Source organism: Siphateles boraxobius, unplaced genomic scaffold, assembly GCF_051911475.1.
Source record: "Siphateles boraxobius isolate OS27281-9 unplaced genomic scaffold, OSU_SipBor_1 8, whole genome shotgun sequence".
Classification (NCBI taxonomy): Eukaryota; Metazoa; Chordata; class Actinopteri; order Cypriniformes; family Leuciscidae; genus Siphateles; species Siphateles boraxobius.
Genome location: NW_027509208.1, coordinates 17,947,160 through 17,962,931, shown reverse-complemented (window position 1 = coordinate 17,962,931; position 15,772 = coordinate 17,947,160). Strand labels below are relative to the sequence as shown.

General features: G+C 41.9%; 1 protein-coding gene across 2 annotated transcripts in view; it reads left to right on the top strand.

The window, feature by feature from the left end:
• The window catches only part of prrc2c (proline-rich coiled-coil 2C), a 63,425-nt gene that overhangs the window by 15,522 nt on the left and 32,131 nt on the right, over window positions 1-15,772 (top strand). For both annotated transcript variants that reach the window (XM_077220746.1, XM_077220745.1), the window contains exons 2-15: window positions 3,061-3,230; window positions 3,835-4,012; window positions 4,139-4,251; window positions 4,409-4,534; window positions 4,679-4,974; window positions 5,113-5,192; window positions 6,769-6,905; window positions 8,767-8,854; window positions 8,947-9,118; window positions 9,239-9,818; window positions 10,286-10,461; window positions 12,232-12,475; window positions 12,739-12,949; window positions 13,057-15,468. In XM_077220746.1, coding sequence (XP_077076861.1) covers window positions 3,116-3,230; window positions 3,835-4,012; window positions 4,139-4,251; window positions 4,409-4,534; window positions 4,679-4,974; window positions 5,113-5,192; window positions 6,769-6,905; window positions 8,767-8,854; window positions 8,947-9,118; window positions 9,239-9,818; window positions 10,286-10,461; window positions 12,232-12,475; window positions 12,739-12,949; window positions 13,057-15,468 — 4,928 coding nt within the window. In that variant the 5' untranslated portion in view covers window positions 3,061-3,115. The remainder of the gene's footprint in view (window positions 1-3,060; window positions 3,231-3,834; window positions 4,013-4,138; window positions 4,252-4,408; window positions 4,535-4,678; window positions 4,975-5,112; window positions 5,193-6,768; window positions 6,906-8,766; window positions 8,855-8,946; window positions 9,119-9,238; window positions 9,819-10,285; window positions 10,462-12,231; window positions 12,476-12,738; window positions 12,950-13,056; window positions 15,469-15,772) is intronic.

Genomic DNA, 15,772 nt, shown 5'->3' with positions numbered 1-15,772 from the left:
TTAGTATGTTTATCTCGCCCAAATGTTTGCTCACTCATTTCGTTTTTACAATGTGGTAATTTTGTTGTTAAGGGTTTACACAACACAAGGAAGCTTGATTTCAATCTTTGAATTAAATGTTAAATGTGTGTAGGTCTAACACCAGTATTCAGGAATACTACAGAAACATAATAAAGTAATCAAATGTAAAATAACACATAGTCTTTTAGTTCTGTTTCCTGATTAAATTAAATACATAGGCTAATAATTCTAATTCATTACAATTGAAGCTATCTTTTGTTGTTTTGACGACAACATTAATGACAGACGCATAGCCTATGGCTGCTGTCACTTTTACAGCTAGTGCACAGATCCATTGCTGTTTTCATTATACTGTCTGTCACACTGTCACATGCGTTTTATAGCTACATAACCGACTGCGTTTATGAGTATACTTACCAAGACCGGAAGTTTTACACAATTTTGCGTTTTCCCCCCATTAAAGCGATATAATCCGCGAAAAATAACTTTAGTTTCTTGCGAGCTGTACTCTATGTATGCACGCAGACGCAGTGCAACTCTCTCAGAGAGTGCGCGAGTAGCTTACTGGATAGTTTAAAACCGCTTGAATGTTTAAACTGATAAGAATTAAGCAGACTTGAAAATTACAAACTTTAGTTACGATGCACTGATGGCCCGATTGTGCAAGAGACCATTCAGTCATGTCCCGACTCCTAAACGCGCGAGAGAGAAGACGCGGGTCGGCAGCCCCGCTGAACACTCAAGCTGTTTGTGAAATTGCTAAATCGTCATCGGAGGCTGACAGGCTGCTCTCGCGCTCAGACAGGTGTTGTTGTTGTGTGTGCTAGGGAACGTAAATGCGCCATACCTCATCGCGTCGCTATATCATTATCGCGATATGACACTTTTTTTATCATGTAAAAATGTATACCGGTATTATCGTGGACGGTATGATATGGCACACCCCTACAAAATAGGTTACACAAGGCAAACCAATCGCGTTGCAGCTGCAGGCGGTGATTCTAGACTCTCGCGTTTCAGGAGCCGGGACATTTGATGGAAATGTGACTTGCACAATCGGGCCATTGCATCGTCACTATTGTTTATAATTTGTGAGTCTTTTTAAGTCTTACCTATTTAAACATTCAAGCGATTTTAACCCGCATAACAAACAGCTCATGAGTAACAAAACTGAGTTATTTTTTGCGAATTATAGCGCTTTAACGGTCAAAAGCACACAACATTGTCTAAATTCCGGTCTTGGGGAGTATCCTCTCAAACACAATCGGTTATGTCTCAAAAAAATAATACAAAAAGAAAATGCATGTGACACTATAATGAAAACAGTATGGGCCGTTCACGTTACGTCTTTTGCGCATTCATCCTTTGCTGAAACGTCTTCGTCTTCATGGAGAACATGGCTCATGATTGCTTAGCAACAGGGAGCCCTTTTTAAAAGAGGAGAAAGTGGCGCGGACTGCGCTTTACACGCAACATGTGAACGGCCCCTTAATGGATCCGTGCACTAGCTCTTAAAGTGAGAGTAGCCTAAAATGTGTCTGTCATTATTGTATATAAAACCTCAAAAGATAGCATTAATTGTAAGGAATCAGGATTAATAGCCTATGTATTCAAATTATACAGGACTAAAAGACTATTCAGTGTTATTTTTTCCGTTTCTAGCATTTCTGAATAGTGTGTTAGACCTAAACTTTTCTCTTTATTGCGTGTATTTATTTGTGCTACTTTTTTCAATTTAATTCAAAGATTGAAATCAAGCTTCCTTTTGTTGTGTAAACTAAAAAAAATTACCCCATTGTAAAAACGCAAATGCAATGAGTGAGCAAACATTTAGCTAAACATTTAGCTATATTTTTTTAAAATTGTCTATTTTTAAGACAAAAATAGACTTAAATTTTTAATTTGCCCCCCCCCCCCCCCCCAAATTAAAAAATCCCCCCCCATAAGAATGACCTAAAGGGGGATTTCCCCCCTATTTTCCAAAACGAAATTCAGGCCCTGCATAATACAGTAAATTACTTGCACCTCAGAGTGCGCAGATGACACAAAAGCCCCTTTCACACAGCGCGTTGATCCCGGGAAATTGCCAGAACGCCTTCTGTGCGAACGCAAACACGACCCGGGATTGATGCCGGGATCAATGGCGGGTTGGGGACCTAGTGACATTGCCGGGATCAGTCCTGGAACGCGCGCTGTGTGAACAAAAGCCGTAACCAATGCCGTGTCGTAATGATGACGCTGAAGTGAAGTGAAAGCAGGCTAGTGAAACAGTACGTAATGCGCTAGTTTATGATCGAATCAGAGAAAAAAATGCACAAGCGTGGTTTCTCAAGAGAAATCGCAGCTCATAAGCAAACTATAGACGCTGCTGAGACATTAAATGTCACATCGATGTCACGTGTCTTTATGGGATTTTTACGGGTTGTGTGTGAACGCACTCTCTGATTCTGGAAAATCACTGTCAGTGTGAATGAACCAAAATCAAATGAACCCGGGTCAAATCCCCGGGTCACTATTTTCCGGAATCTCTGTTAAAGGGGGTAAAGTTATCTTGCTTTCAGAGGCAAATGTGGCTGTTTGGGAACACATTCATGTAAGACCATTTTGGGAGGTAATTATTCTGAACCACTTTGATGACAGACTTTGCTCAATCATTTCAGAGCAACCAAAACAGCATGCTGTGCAACGAAATCGGTCTGCTGGTTGGTCCAGTTATTTCGAATCCGACCCATCGCAAAGTCTCATCTTTTTTGATGCGCATCGAAGAATTTGATGTTTCTGTTTCCATAGTTTATGCGCGTGTTTTTTTTGTGCATCTTTTTTTTTTTTTTTTTTTTCAGCATTTAAAAAAAAATTTGTGGATGAAAATGTGCATAAGAATAGGTGGATGGAAACATAGATATGTCTCCTGGTTATTGCATTGTAGTTTGCTCAGGAAATATAGCTTAAAACGCTTAAGAGATTCAGGTAGATATTAGAGAAAGTATCTGGTTTTACAGTCAGCTCACTCAGTCTTTCATTTCTTGGTCTCTTTCTAAGGGGCTGGTTCTGAGGGGTGAGGCCGCAGGACCAGACTCAATGAGTTTCCAGCGAAATGTCCGAGAAGTCAGGGCAGAGCACCAAGGCAAAGGATGGCAAAACAAAGTATGCAACCCTTAGCCTTTTCAACACGTACAAGGGCAAGTCTCTGGAGACCCAGAAAACTGCAGGTGAGTCAACTGACCATTCTTACATGTTGTTAATTACCAAAATCTCGGTAGTGGAGTGAATCTCTCTTAACCGGTCAAGAACATTTCCATGTTACGTTTCACCTCAAAATTGAAAGCAGTAAACTGCATATTTTGCATTAAACATGCAAGGAAAAAAACATTTACATTTTAAATGCAATAATTAATGCAATAGCTTTTAATACAGACAATGAACTACCTTCATTTTGTGGAGAAATGAGCATGTCTGAAAATGTGCCAAGATGTGTAGCTCATGATAATTTGCACTTTAACTCTTAGTATAAGAATTGTTCATTGAGAAGAGTGTCAAGTGATGCAGTGAAGTCCTTAAATTGTCGTTTATGAGCTCGCCAATCAGCCTCCTGTGCATTGCTGGATCAAATAAGCAGCCTTTGTCCTTTTAGTACCCGCTGTGAATTCCTATGAGCTTTAGCAGATAGAGAGGGCCCAATAACATTTGTTATAAGGTTATAGCTGCAATTAATGATGTTCTTGTTAAATTTTGGTCAGAAAACTATTGTTCCTTTGTCTAAATCAAAAGATTAGTGTGTAATTAAGGCTAATGAATTTTTTTTTTTCTCCTTAGTTGCCGCCAGACATGGGCTCCAAAGTTTGGGCAAAGTTGCCGTTAGTCGACGCATGCCCCCTCCAGCTAACCTGCCCAGCCTGAAAGCTGAAAACAAAGGCAACGATCCCAACGTCAGCATCGTACCCAAGGACGGCAGCGGATGGGCCTCCAGACAGGATCAACCAGGAGACGAACGGTAAAACTACACCACCTTAAATGATGGATGTATTGCCAGATTAGTTTTGGAAGTTATAACACTCTTGTTCCAAACATACTCCTTTTAGATTTTGGTGTTCCATTGACACTTATCTTATAATTATAGGCAGCAAGAGACCCCTCCACCACAGCCCAAGCCAACTGTGCCCCAGACCTCTGATGCTCCTCTGGGTGGCAGCCGCTCCTGGGCCAACAGCAAACAGCCTGGGCAGCTGGACGGTAAGCCTTTTCTTCTGTAAACCAATTCATTGTTAGTGTTCTCAAAATACTATTGTGAACTGTAAATCCTCATCTAAGCAAATTTAATTTCATAATTATCAAAATTATGAGTTTTAAACTGCTAAAGCCAAGTGCTTCAATGGCGCTGTATGTGCAGGAGCTCCTCGGATGAGCAGTCAGTTCCATCAGGAATTTCCGAGTCTGCAGGCGGCGGGTGAGGTGGATAAATCAGGTGATCAGGAAGATGAACCCTATGGACCGGGCCCCAGCCTCAGGCCTCAGAGTAATTTTCCTTCCCATTCACTCACAGCTTTGTGTAACATCCCTGATACAACTGTTTAAAATAATATTCAACAATTTATTAATGATAAAAAGAAATGTCATGTGCACTCCCTTACTCTGGTCTTTAATGCCAATTACCAACCAGATGTGGGTAGCTGGCGAGAAGGTGGAGGCAGGAACTTAAACGTTGCTCCCAGCCCCTCAGAGACTGACAGTAAGCCCTCTGAGGAGTTGGGCATGGGTAGAGGCACACCATCTCCCTCTGGGGACTCTGATGAGGCAGGAAAACCCTCTGCTGGTGAGGCCAGAGAAAAGAGGGATGCCAGGGACAGGCTCCCACCTACTGCCCCTCAGCATAAACTCAATGGTGGCCAGCAACCACCGGGAGGGATGTCATCACAGTTCCATGCTGCCCAGTTCAGGAGCATGATGCCGCCATATGTGAGTGATTTTTATTTAACCATTGTTTATCATTTCTTCTACCTCCTGAAGTGTGGCATGCTGTTATAAATTTTCTGGCTGGTACTGATTTTGTGAAGTGCATTTGGTCGTGTTATTTTAATGTTCGCATCTTTTCAGATGTTTAAAGCTTACCCTCGAGGGCCCTTTCCTCCTGTACAAGGCAGCTTTAGATACCCTGGACCACCAGAGATGTCCAAGTAAGTGGTCCCATAAGGTCTGGAACTAACCTTAACTGGCTTTAGATGGAAAAGTTGAAAGTGGTAGCAGTTTAAAGACTATTTTTATTAGACATGACAATTTGGTATTTTGGGATACTTCAGGACATTAGGAGTAGGGCTGGGCGATATGGCCTAAAAAAAAAAATCCCCGATTTTTTCACAAAAAATCCGATTTACGATTTAAATCGTTTTTTTTCTCTACGTACTTAAAATCAATCTGCAGATGACAAAGAAATTGTTCAAAACAAGTTTTAACTTTATTTTGTTTTAATATTCCCTTCTGGGATTTGATCTCCATTAAAGTGCAATCAGAAAAAACAAGCCAAAAAGACAAGAGGACAGGCCCTGTCTTTGAAAACAATGAAAATGTAACATAAAATAAAATGGGTGGATTGGGATTGGGGGGGATGTGTAAAAAAAACAAAAAATTTGCATCACAATAAGTGTATTGTGATAGTCAAATGATTTGGTAACTAAACATAATTTTATTAAGTTTACTGGTTTGCTACTGTTTTTATTATTGCTTAACACAAATTTCACAATTTCAATTCAATTCTTGTGATTTGATTCTGATCTTGATTCAATATAAATTCCTTTGGATAAATAGGTACGTAGTAGCTACGTACTACTACCTAAGAACTATCTTACTACTATCTAAAAGTATATACGTTAATGTGTTAATTGTTCTCCCAAAAAAAAAAAATCACCTAATGCTGTAAACATACAGAGAGCCCTGTCAGCTGGTATTATTAAAGGTTAAAACTAACTCAAATTAAATATAATGCGTTTTTTATTTTATAATGCGTCTAACTAACATGCGTGCTATGGGTCATTAAAAGCCATCCTGAGGTAAATATAACGTTACGTGGCATATGTTGTTCTCCAGCTGTTTTATGGACATCTTTCCGCGGTTGAAAAACACTGATCGATCGATTTTATTACATCTCGGTAAGTTTGTAGTAAAGAGTAACAGATGTTTGGTTCACGTGCCGCTTGAACTGAGATCTGTCAGCGTTCTTTCACGTCACATTTACAAGCGCCAAAACGGTGTTTATTGTTTGAATTTTGTAATAAAACTGACAGAATCTGAGAGCTGAGAATCTGTTTCATATCGATAGTAACCTGCTCTGTCTTGTCTGTCGGTGTCAGTGTTCTCTTGCTTCGCGATTTTTCTCTGCGCGAGAAAATGGATGTGTGGCGTGAGAGCGTTTAAAAAGTGACAGAATTGCGTCTCTCACAGTGAACTCGTGAGAGTTGGGAGCCCTGCAGATTCAGCTTGTAAATGTTTTCGGCCGGTGTGCTTCTGCTGCCGCGGTCTTGCTCATTTGCCATGTTGTTTGTGTATCTCTATCATGGCAAGCGCTTAGCCCGATCGGAACTACGGGAGCCCAGATGGGAGCGTCGGCGGTTGTTAAAGAAAAAAACGATTTTCATTAAAAAAAATCGGCGTAAACTACACATTCGAGTTAATCGATAAAATCGATTTATCGCCCAGCCCTAATTAGGAGCTTTGTAAATTCTCGCTTTCTCATGTTTTTCTCTCTTCTCCACTAAGGGGTCCACGGTCTGGAAGACCCGCACAACCTCCCACTCAGCCATGGCATCAGGATCCAGACAGGCCGTCAATTGTTAGTGCCACTGAATTAAAGGAGCTAGACAATCTGGACACTGATGCTGATGAGGGTTGGGCAGGTGAGAGTGACCCTTGGATCGTTTTTTTTTTTTTTTTTCATAGTTTGTGGTAGGGTTAGGTGGGGATGTACAGTGCAACAGTAGAAATGTCTCAGTTGTTAGAGGTTGCTATACCTGATTTATATCATGACAGATAGCCACATGGCTATTAGGGTTGTGCCGATAGACAATAGTATCGTGTATTGACGATAGTCAGAGTTATCGCTGATGGCAGATGCCTTTGAGATCAATACGATAATTGGCTCGGTTTCCCACTTCTGTATTAAATTATTGTTGTTGTTATTATAAAGCTAGTATTGTTATTAAATTAATATTAGGAACTACAGTTAATTTGCCTTGCCTAAATTCATAACAACATCACCACATAGCCTAACACTTGTGACATCACCGACACGTGCGTATGAGGACTATAAGAAAATGTTTTTAAAACAGACTAAAAAACTACATCCCACATCAAAATTGAATTTCAAGGTGATCCATTCACAAATTGTCAAGAGTGCTTGTTCTAACAGATGCATCATTCTTATACAGATCCAAGATGAAAACGACATAGTTGTTCGTCAGTATTTTGTTCCATAGCACATTAACAAAACATTTAATGACACTAAAAACAATTCAATTACAAAATATTAATAATAATATCACTAAAATGATATAGGCCTAATAACAGTCTTTAGTTCAAGAACACAGCACAACTCTGTGAAACTCTGCCATCTATGAAAATCAAAAGCAGCTTCAAACACTTGTTTAACAAGAAATATTCTTCTAATTTTTTCACTGTCATTAATGTAGGTCCACAAGAGAAATATTAAGCCAGAGAGAATGAGGCGTTAATGCAGCGACAGATGCCGAAAGCTCAGTTCGTTTCTGCTTTCACTTTCAGGGAATGAGTGCATTTACATCCATGTTCTTAACCCGATTTTGCTGAATAAACTGACAATGCATGTGGTCATGTAAATGCATTAACCCATTTTCCTTTATCGGAGTCAATTCATAAGTTTAAGTATAAACCGATCGACTCAGCTAGATTTTTGCTCCTTAATCTGATTTCTCCTGGCATTTAAAACACATTAACCTGCGTTCTTTGGGCTTATTGAAGTGCACATTGTGAAGTGCATGCAGACAGAAAGCGCACTGGTAGGAGGACATATATATCACAAACACCGACTCTGTCTTGACCCAAGAAATTATTAAATGTGTTCCAATCTCGTGCAGAAGTACAGTCAAAATGCTGCATCTGTAACGCCATGAGAGGATAATGTGTGTCCGTAAATTTCCCGCTGACATGATGAAATACTCGGGGAGTCAGATAAAAAAATGATTAGGATCTTTTTTTTCACTATACTGGAAAATAACCTGATTTAGCCTATTAATAAATACCCCACATTTGCTAGCAAAATAAAAGACTCTCGTATATAAAACAAAGTAATAAAACAAGCAAATAAATAAGTAAATGAGCAAGTTAATAATCAAATAAGTAAGCCCCTCCCCCCTCACGATAATATCGTGTATCGTCGATCTCACAGGCTGACGATAGGATGATATGAAAATGGAGAATATAAAACGGGAATCATTGAATTGAGAATTCAACTTTAAATGTGGCTCATCCAGTCAGAAATTATAGTCAATACCTGTTGTCAGTTTTTAACTCGTAATGCAAAGCATACATTTTTGCAACAATGTTGGTACTTCATGTTATGATTGGTTTTATATTTGGAAGGTCATGGGTGCGTACCAGAAGATAAGTACAAAATAATCAAATTAAATGATTAAGTTTTTAATTCTCAGGCTTATGTATTGCCACATTTTATTTCATATTTAAATCATTGTCTATTGAGTCACCATTTTTGGTCTTATTTAGGTGCCCAGATGGAAGTTGACTATACTGAGAAACTGAACTTTAGTGATGATGAGGAGAACCATTCAGCTAAGGAGAAAGGCGATGGCTGGTAAGCACTGATCTTTGTATGGAATAAAAATTGCTAAATGTATTTGGGCATAGTGAAAATTGGTCCTATAAAACTTTCTTGCTAAAACACAGGGAGTGGATGACTAAAGTTGATCGTATGCGAACAAGAAAAATTGATGTCCAGGAGGGATGGAAAGTAGGAGCAGAGGAGAGGAGTGATGGCAAGAGTTCATGGGTGGAAAGTGGAGATCCCAGGGCTCCCTCCCCTGGCAATCTTGTCCATTATAGCAAGATGGACCAACAGGTATGCCGTGCACTGGGACAGTAGTCTCTGATTTGACAAAGTTAGCTGAAAACGAATTTTCTTTTTTTAGCTGCTTTGTTTTTTTGTCTATAATTGCCACAAAAAAAATGTATTGTGCAGGGACAAACTGTTGGTCGTTCTGTGGGAAGTGGTGGCCCACGTATTACAAAGCTGCCCACTTCAGCAACCCCTGCAGGTGAGGAGGAAACGGAAGCATGGCGACAGAAACGGAAGAAGCAGTCAGAGCTCTCGGAAGCAGTAGAGCGTGCTCGCAGACGGCGTGAGGAGGAGGAACGGCGCATGGAAGAACAGAGACTTGCTGCCTGCAAAGAGAAACTCAAACAACTGGAGGAGAAACGTCGACCTTCAACTACAGAAACTTCTAAACCAACTACGCAAGCTCACGATGACCACCCGGAAGTGACTGAAACTGTGCCTAAACAACCTGCTGAAACTCCACCCCCTCAGCCTGCACCAACTCCCCCTGCACAGCAACCCTGCCTTCCTATGCCAAACCATCAAAGGACAGAGCCCACTGTGGAGGAGGTACCACAATTTCTTACTCGGCAACCTAGCCCTCCTGTTCATAGGACTGCCCCAGAACCCCAAAGCAAAGTTGATACTGCTAAAAGTGAGGAGGTGCATAGACAAGTGGATAGACAACCAACGAGAGACTACTTCAGTGCTGAGGAGCCCAGAGGTAAATGGATTGAAAACATCATGTGCGGTTGATGTGATTTTGCTGGTACAGTTCACCATCAGGATAAAAGCGGTGCATCCTCATTGATATTTAATTAGCATTTTTGGATGTGCATTTCGAATAGAGGTTTGTCTACCAAAATGTACCTCTTTGCATGTATAGCAATACATTTGCGGCATATAAACTTAAATGGCTTTCTATTGCTGTGAAACTTTAGTTGTAAATCGAAAGAATCAAATGGTTTAATTTACAATGTGAAAATAAGACCAGCCAGGGTAGGGTGTAAAATCTTGTTTGGACCAAACAAAGCAAGTAATCAGCTACTTGCTTTATGGCAAGAAGATTATTTACACTCACCTGGTTTGATGCTTACAATAAATTGGGATAAAATCTTCTGCCTGATATGTAATTATTTTTATACAGTGTGCTAGTTATAGATTTAAAATTTTAATTTTTTTTTGTTTCAGTTGAGGAGCCTAAGTTGTCTTTGTCCAGACTGGATCATTCTGTTAATGAAGATATACCTCTTCCATCTCAACTGGAAAATGAGGGGGAGGCAGGGACTGCTGTTCGCCCTTCTGTCACCTCTGGATACTCAAAACAGTTCCAGAAGTCTTTGCCACCCAGGTTCCTTAGACAACAGGTGCTCACACACTGTCCTGGCTTTGTTTGTTGCCTGCTTCCTTTTAGCATCAATTTTAGTTTGAACCCTGTAAAGATGAAAATGTATAGTTTGTTTAGGTCACCTGTAGGGCTGGGCGATATGGCCTTTTATAAATACCGCGATATTTTTAGGCCATGTCACGATACGCGATATATATCTCGATATTTTGCCTTAGCCTTGAATTAAAACTTTGATGCATACAATCACACCAGTATGATGATTCTATATGTCTACATTAAAACATTCTTGTTCAAACTGTATAATCCATAAATAATAATCCACCCGCCAACCACCCATATTCTTTGATTTAGATATCTGCATCTGATCATCACATTACAATTATTCAATTAAGCATGATAATATGGTAACATATCACACAATTTACATTTATTTAAATTAAAAGTTCTTCTTTTGGCAAAATTACATTTTCTTTATAGCCTAAACAGAGGCTTTACTCCCTTTAAACTTATTGTCAATGTTTCATTTTTGAAAACACTCTTATCAGAACAATTTTTTGTACCTTTATAAAGGGCATTTTCCCCCTAATTTTATTTAATGTATGCTCTAAATTTAATTTCAAATTCTTACATTTTATCAATACATTCAATTAAAATAATAAGACAGGCTGTTACCAATCAAATTAAATAATTTACATTGAAAAATTATAACTGTATTAAATGAGATTATGAGATTGTTTTGAATATTTTTTGAATATACAAATAAGGAATGTTGAAAAGAATGATACTTTGAAACTAAACCGCCAGTAGGAGGCGGCAGGCGGCCGTCTTAATGAGCGAGTCATTGAGTCATTAATGTAAACGATTCGTTCAAACGGCTGATTGATTCAGAATGAGGCGGTTTAATAATGGGCAATTGAATCTTTGACTCAAGCGATTAACTGTTAGTTCAAAATGCTGAATGATTCAGTAATGAATCATGGATGAGTGTTGCTGTGAGACGCGATATGGTTCTGTTGTTTGGAACTATTTTCGCTGCTAAAACGGAACAAAAACAGTCTAAAAATGTAAGTAACTTAATTTTAACTACTTGTTTATTGAACTGTTATGCAATTAATATCTCGGTTTCAATCGTGATGGCATTCAGGAAAACAGCACTCTGGTCGTGTGTAGCCTATATATTGTTTCTTTACTATAATTAATGTTATAAATAACTGCGCGAGACTCAACAGCGCAACTTGGTTACCGTCCGTACATTAGGTAGCATGATGGGAGTTCCGTGTCTTTATTACACTCATTTAGCTGTCATCCACCCTCGATTGAATGGAATGTTTTTATTACTCGGCCCGCTCGACCCGCGGATTATGATCCGTGCAGCACTATCGGCAAACTACACGGTTAGAGAATGGACACAAGCGGGAATCGCGACAGAACTGTCACGGTGAAAAAAGTGTATATGAGCACGTGACTGTCTGTCCGAGTTTTGTCGAGAGGCGGAGGCGGCACGAAATTTTACGGAGGCGGCCGCCTCATAATTGTCTATGCAGGAAAAACCCTGAAGGTAATCATTATGCTTGCGCTTTGATGCTGGACAGGACAAGAGGGGGAAAAAACTAAGGAAAAAAAATGTCCGCGAGTTTCAGGATATAGTCATTTTCTACATCGCACGGACTACAAGCCGCGATATATCGCCCAGCCCTAGTCACCTGTCAGATATTATTTGATAACTGAAGTTCTTTGTAGTAATTCCTGCTTTAATGTAGTTATTTTTGTTTCCTCTTAAATTATTTAGGAACAGCTTAAACAACAACAGTGGCAGCAGCAGCAACAGCAGCAGCAAGGTGGAGGGGGTTCGGTCTCTCCCTCAGGGGGTTCTGTTCCCCCTCAGCAAAGATCCCTATACCAACCTCTTGGCCCCCACCACCAACACCTAGCCTCGATGGGCTTTGACCCACGCTGGCTAATGATGCAATCTTATATGGATCCTCGTATGATGTCTGGACGGCCACCAATAGACATGCCTCCTATGCACCCCGGTATTTCTTGCAAACTGAAATTGTTTCCTTTCCTAGTAACTAGGTAACAAACCCAATCACTGTAAACTATTTAAAATATACAGTAACAAATGTCCTCGTTGTTTTCATCTTATGCTGTTTCACTTCCTCGTTTTTCTTTTTAAATACGTCTCCAGTTTTAGTATTGTGAAAAACATTATTTCTGACAATTTAGTTTGTTTTGGAGCAATTGTTTTGCTGCATTCTATATCTGCAGTCGTAGTAACTTTATTTTTCATCATCAGGGAGAATGCCTCCTAAGCAGCTGGTACGACGAGAGCCCGCAGATAACAGCAGCTCTGGATCAGAAACTTTTGATCATCTGACACGACCAATCAGAGAACACGGAGTTCCCAGTGAGCCTCGAATGGTTTGGGGTTCTGACCCATATCCCCCAACAGAGCCTCTGCTTTCCTCTGCCACTGCTAAAGGACGAGAAGATGGCAAGGAGTCAAGGTGGAGACTCCAGTCTTTTAGAAGAACAATATAGTAATACGATTTCCCCCACTGTTAGGAATAACCTGTTGATCAAGTGCTAAGATGTTTTCTTTGTCCCCTCTTAGATTGGATGCTGGTCTGGAGCTGGATAGAGGTCTATCAGGTGTCTACCCTCAGGACCATAGCCCACTGGAGCCCCGGGGCAAAAGTGACTTCTTCAGGGATTCATCTGAAACCTTATCTGCTTTTAGTCGTATTACCGAAGAGGTACCAGGTCTCTTACAGACTGACAGAACACCAGTCATCCCTTCCTTTGAACCTGAGGAGGTTAACCTCTCTGGTGCAGATGAGGTTGAAGCTATTGGACAGGCTGTATTGAAAAGAAGTATCTCTCAAGGCTCCAGTCACTCTTTGAAACTGGAGGAGCCCAGATTTGAAGGACTTACCATAGCACAGAAAAACCTGGACCTCCCTGATACTGTGGAAAGACCTGAGGACAAGTCCAGAAAGGAGCCTTTTGGTCAAGGGGCTGTGAACAACAGCCGTTCCACTCCTCCTGTGTCTAATGATGGTATGCACAAAACTGAAAAGCTTATTTTACCTGCGCCCAGCAAGCAGAAGTCAGAAATGCGCTGGGGATCCCGTGGATCTGGATCCGGGAGAAGAGAGGGTCCAGGAGGGGAGCGGCCAGTCAGGAGATCTGGACCTATTAAGAAACCTGTACTACGAGACATGAAGGAAGAGAGAGAACAAAGAAGAGAGAAAGAAGAGCAGCGAGGAGAACGATCCAAAAAAGAGGGCGTTACTTACAAAGGTGTTACTTCAGCTGCTGTAGAAGCAGGGCTGAAAGAAGGACTGAAGCCAACTGGTGATGGAAAGAAAGTAGTGGTAGAACCTCAAGTGGGAGTAGTGACTGGTGGGGCAAAATCCAGAGATCTTCAGACAACAGTAGTTTCTACAGTCTCAACTGCTCCTGAGGAAAAGTCAGACATGCCTCCAACTAATGACAAACGTCCTGAGCCCAAACTACCATCTCGCAAAGAGTCCAACCTCCCTCCCAGATCTTATCGCAGAGACGAGAGGGAGCGAGACAGAGAACGTGACCGAGAGAGGGACAGAGAAGCAGAAAGAGAGAAGGAATGGCCATCTGATTATAAAGGCCGCGGTCGAGGAGAGTACTATTCCCGTGGCCGGAGTTACAGAGGCAGCTATGGTGGGAGGGGCCGAGGTAGCCGTGGCCGGAGTCGAGGGGACTACTTATACAGAGAGCCACGGTCACGCTCAGACTTGCCATTAAGTGCCATGGGGACTGCTGGGTTCCGCTGCCGGGAAGAGAGTGAAACCCGTAGTGAGAGCTCAGATTTCGAAGTCTTGCCCAAACGCAGACGCAGACGAGGCTCGGACACAGATTCTGAAAGTGAAGGTAGAGAATCTGCTAGTGACACCGGAGCATCAGATCGCGAGCCCAGCGCCAAACCGAGCAGACCGATTCGTCACGAGCTGACGGAATCACGGTCATCTAAATCTGCCTCCGGATTTTCAGCTGGACCCATTTCGGAAAAGCCTGGGTCTCGGGATGAGGATGGGCGACCTAAACCAGGTTTTCTGTTAAAGGGTGAGGCTGCACGCCGGGGAAAGGGTGGTTTGCACACCAGGCGAGGTGCTGGCAGGGAACGAGGTGGCCACAGATCTGCTCCTTTCCGTCGGGCTGCTGTCAAAGAGGGCTCACAGTGGCCCTCGAAGCCCATGGAGACATTTCGACCAGAAGAAGCTGAGACCTCACGCACTGATAGCACACCCTCAGAACGACGTCACGCCAAGTATGATAACAAGAAGATCGGAGAGGGTGGACAAAGCATGAGGGAGAGGCCCCGGAGACCAAGGGCAGCCCGTCCACCCAGACAGGACAAGCCCCCACGATTTCGGAGGCTTAAAGAACGTGAAGCAGCAGTTTTTGCTGGTGAAGCTACTCCTGGAATGCCATTACCTACGTCTGTCTCCCCGACACGGTCTAAAACCCCTGGAACTCTGGTCACTTTGCCCGAGAGAGTGGTTGATGCCACTACAGCACTTTCTCTCACTCCTGATGTGACTTCGCCTGAACTTCCTGTCACAGAAACGGTTGTTCCTGAAATGGGAGCCACTACTGTAGTTGCTGCTGGCAGCAAATCACCAGACTTGTCCAATCAGAACTCTTCCGACCAGGCCAACGAGGAGTGGGAGACGGCCTCTGAGAGTAGTGACTTCAATGAACGTAGAGAGCGAGAGGACAAGAAGCAACTTGAAGCAGCCATGACCGCCACCCCTTCCTCCTCTGTGCCCACACTGATCTCTGGGGCACAGAGCAAATCACCCTCAGAAAGTGTGGCAATCCCAAAACGGGAGTTAGCCTCAGCAGCCAAGAGAAGCTTCTCAAGCCAGCGGCCTGTCGATCGACAGAACCGTAGGGGAAATAGTGGGCCTAAAACAGGTCGAGGCTACCCTGGAGGCAAGAGCGAGAGAAGGGGAGGATCTGGAGCCAAATCGGGACGTAGGGGGTGAGTCCTGAACTGCGTTGTCCCAGGAAGTAGAGATTCTGAGTTTTAATATAGCAGTTTATAGGTAAATTATTTATGTTATGCTTTAAGGCAAGCACCAGTATTACTTTGCTTAAACATCAAATTCAATCCTGAACGGCCACTGTGCGTTAGTTTAGCACCAACCCTAAATTATACATCTGAACCAGCTAATCAGGTCTTCAGTTTTACATGAAACATCCAGTTAGGTGTGTTGAGGCTAGTTGGAGCTAAACTAGGGATGCACCGATCCGATACTGCCATTTTGCCGATCGGGTATCGGTCA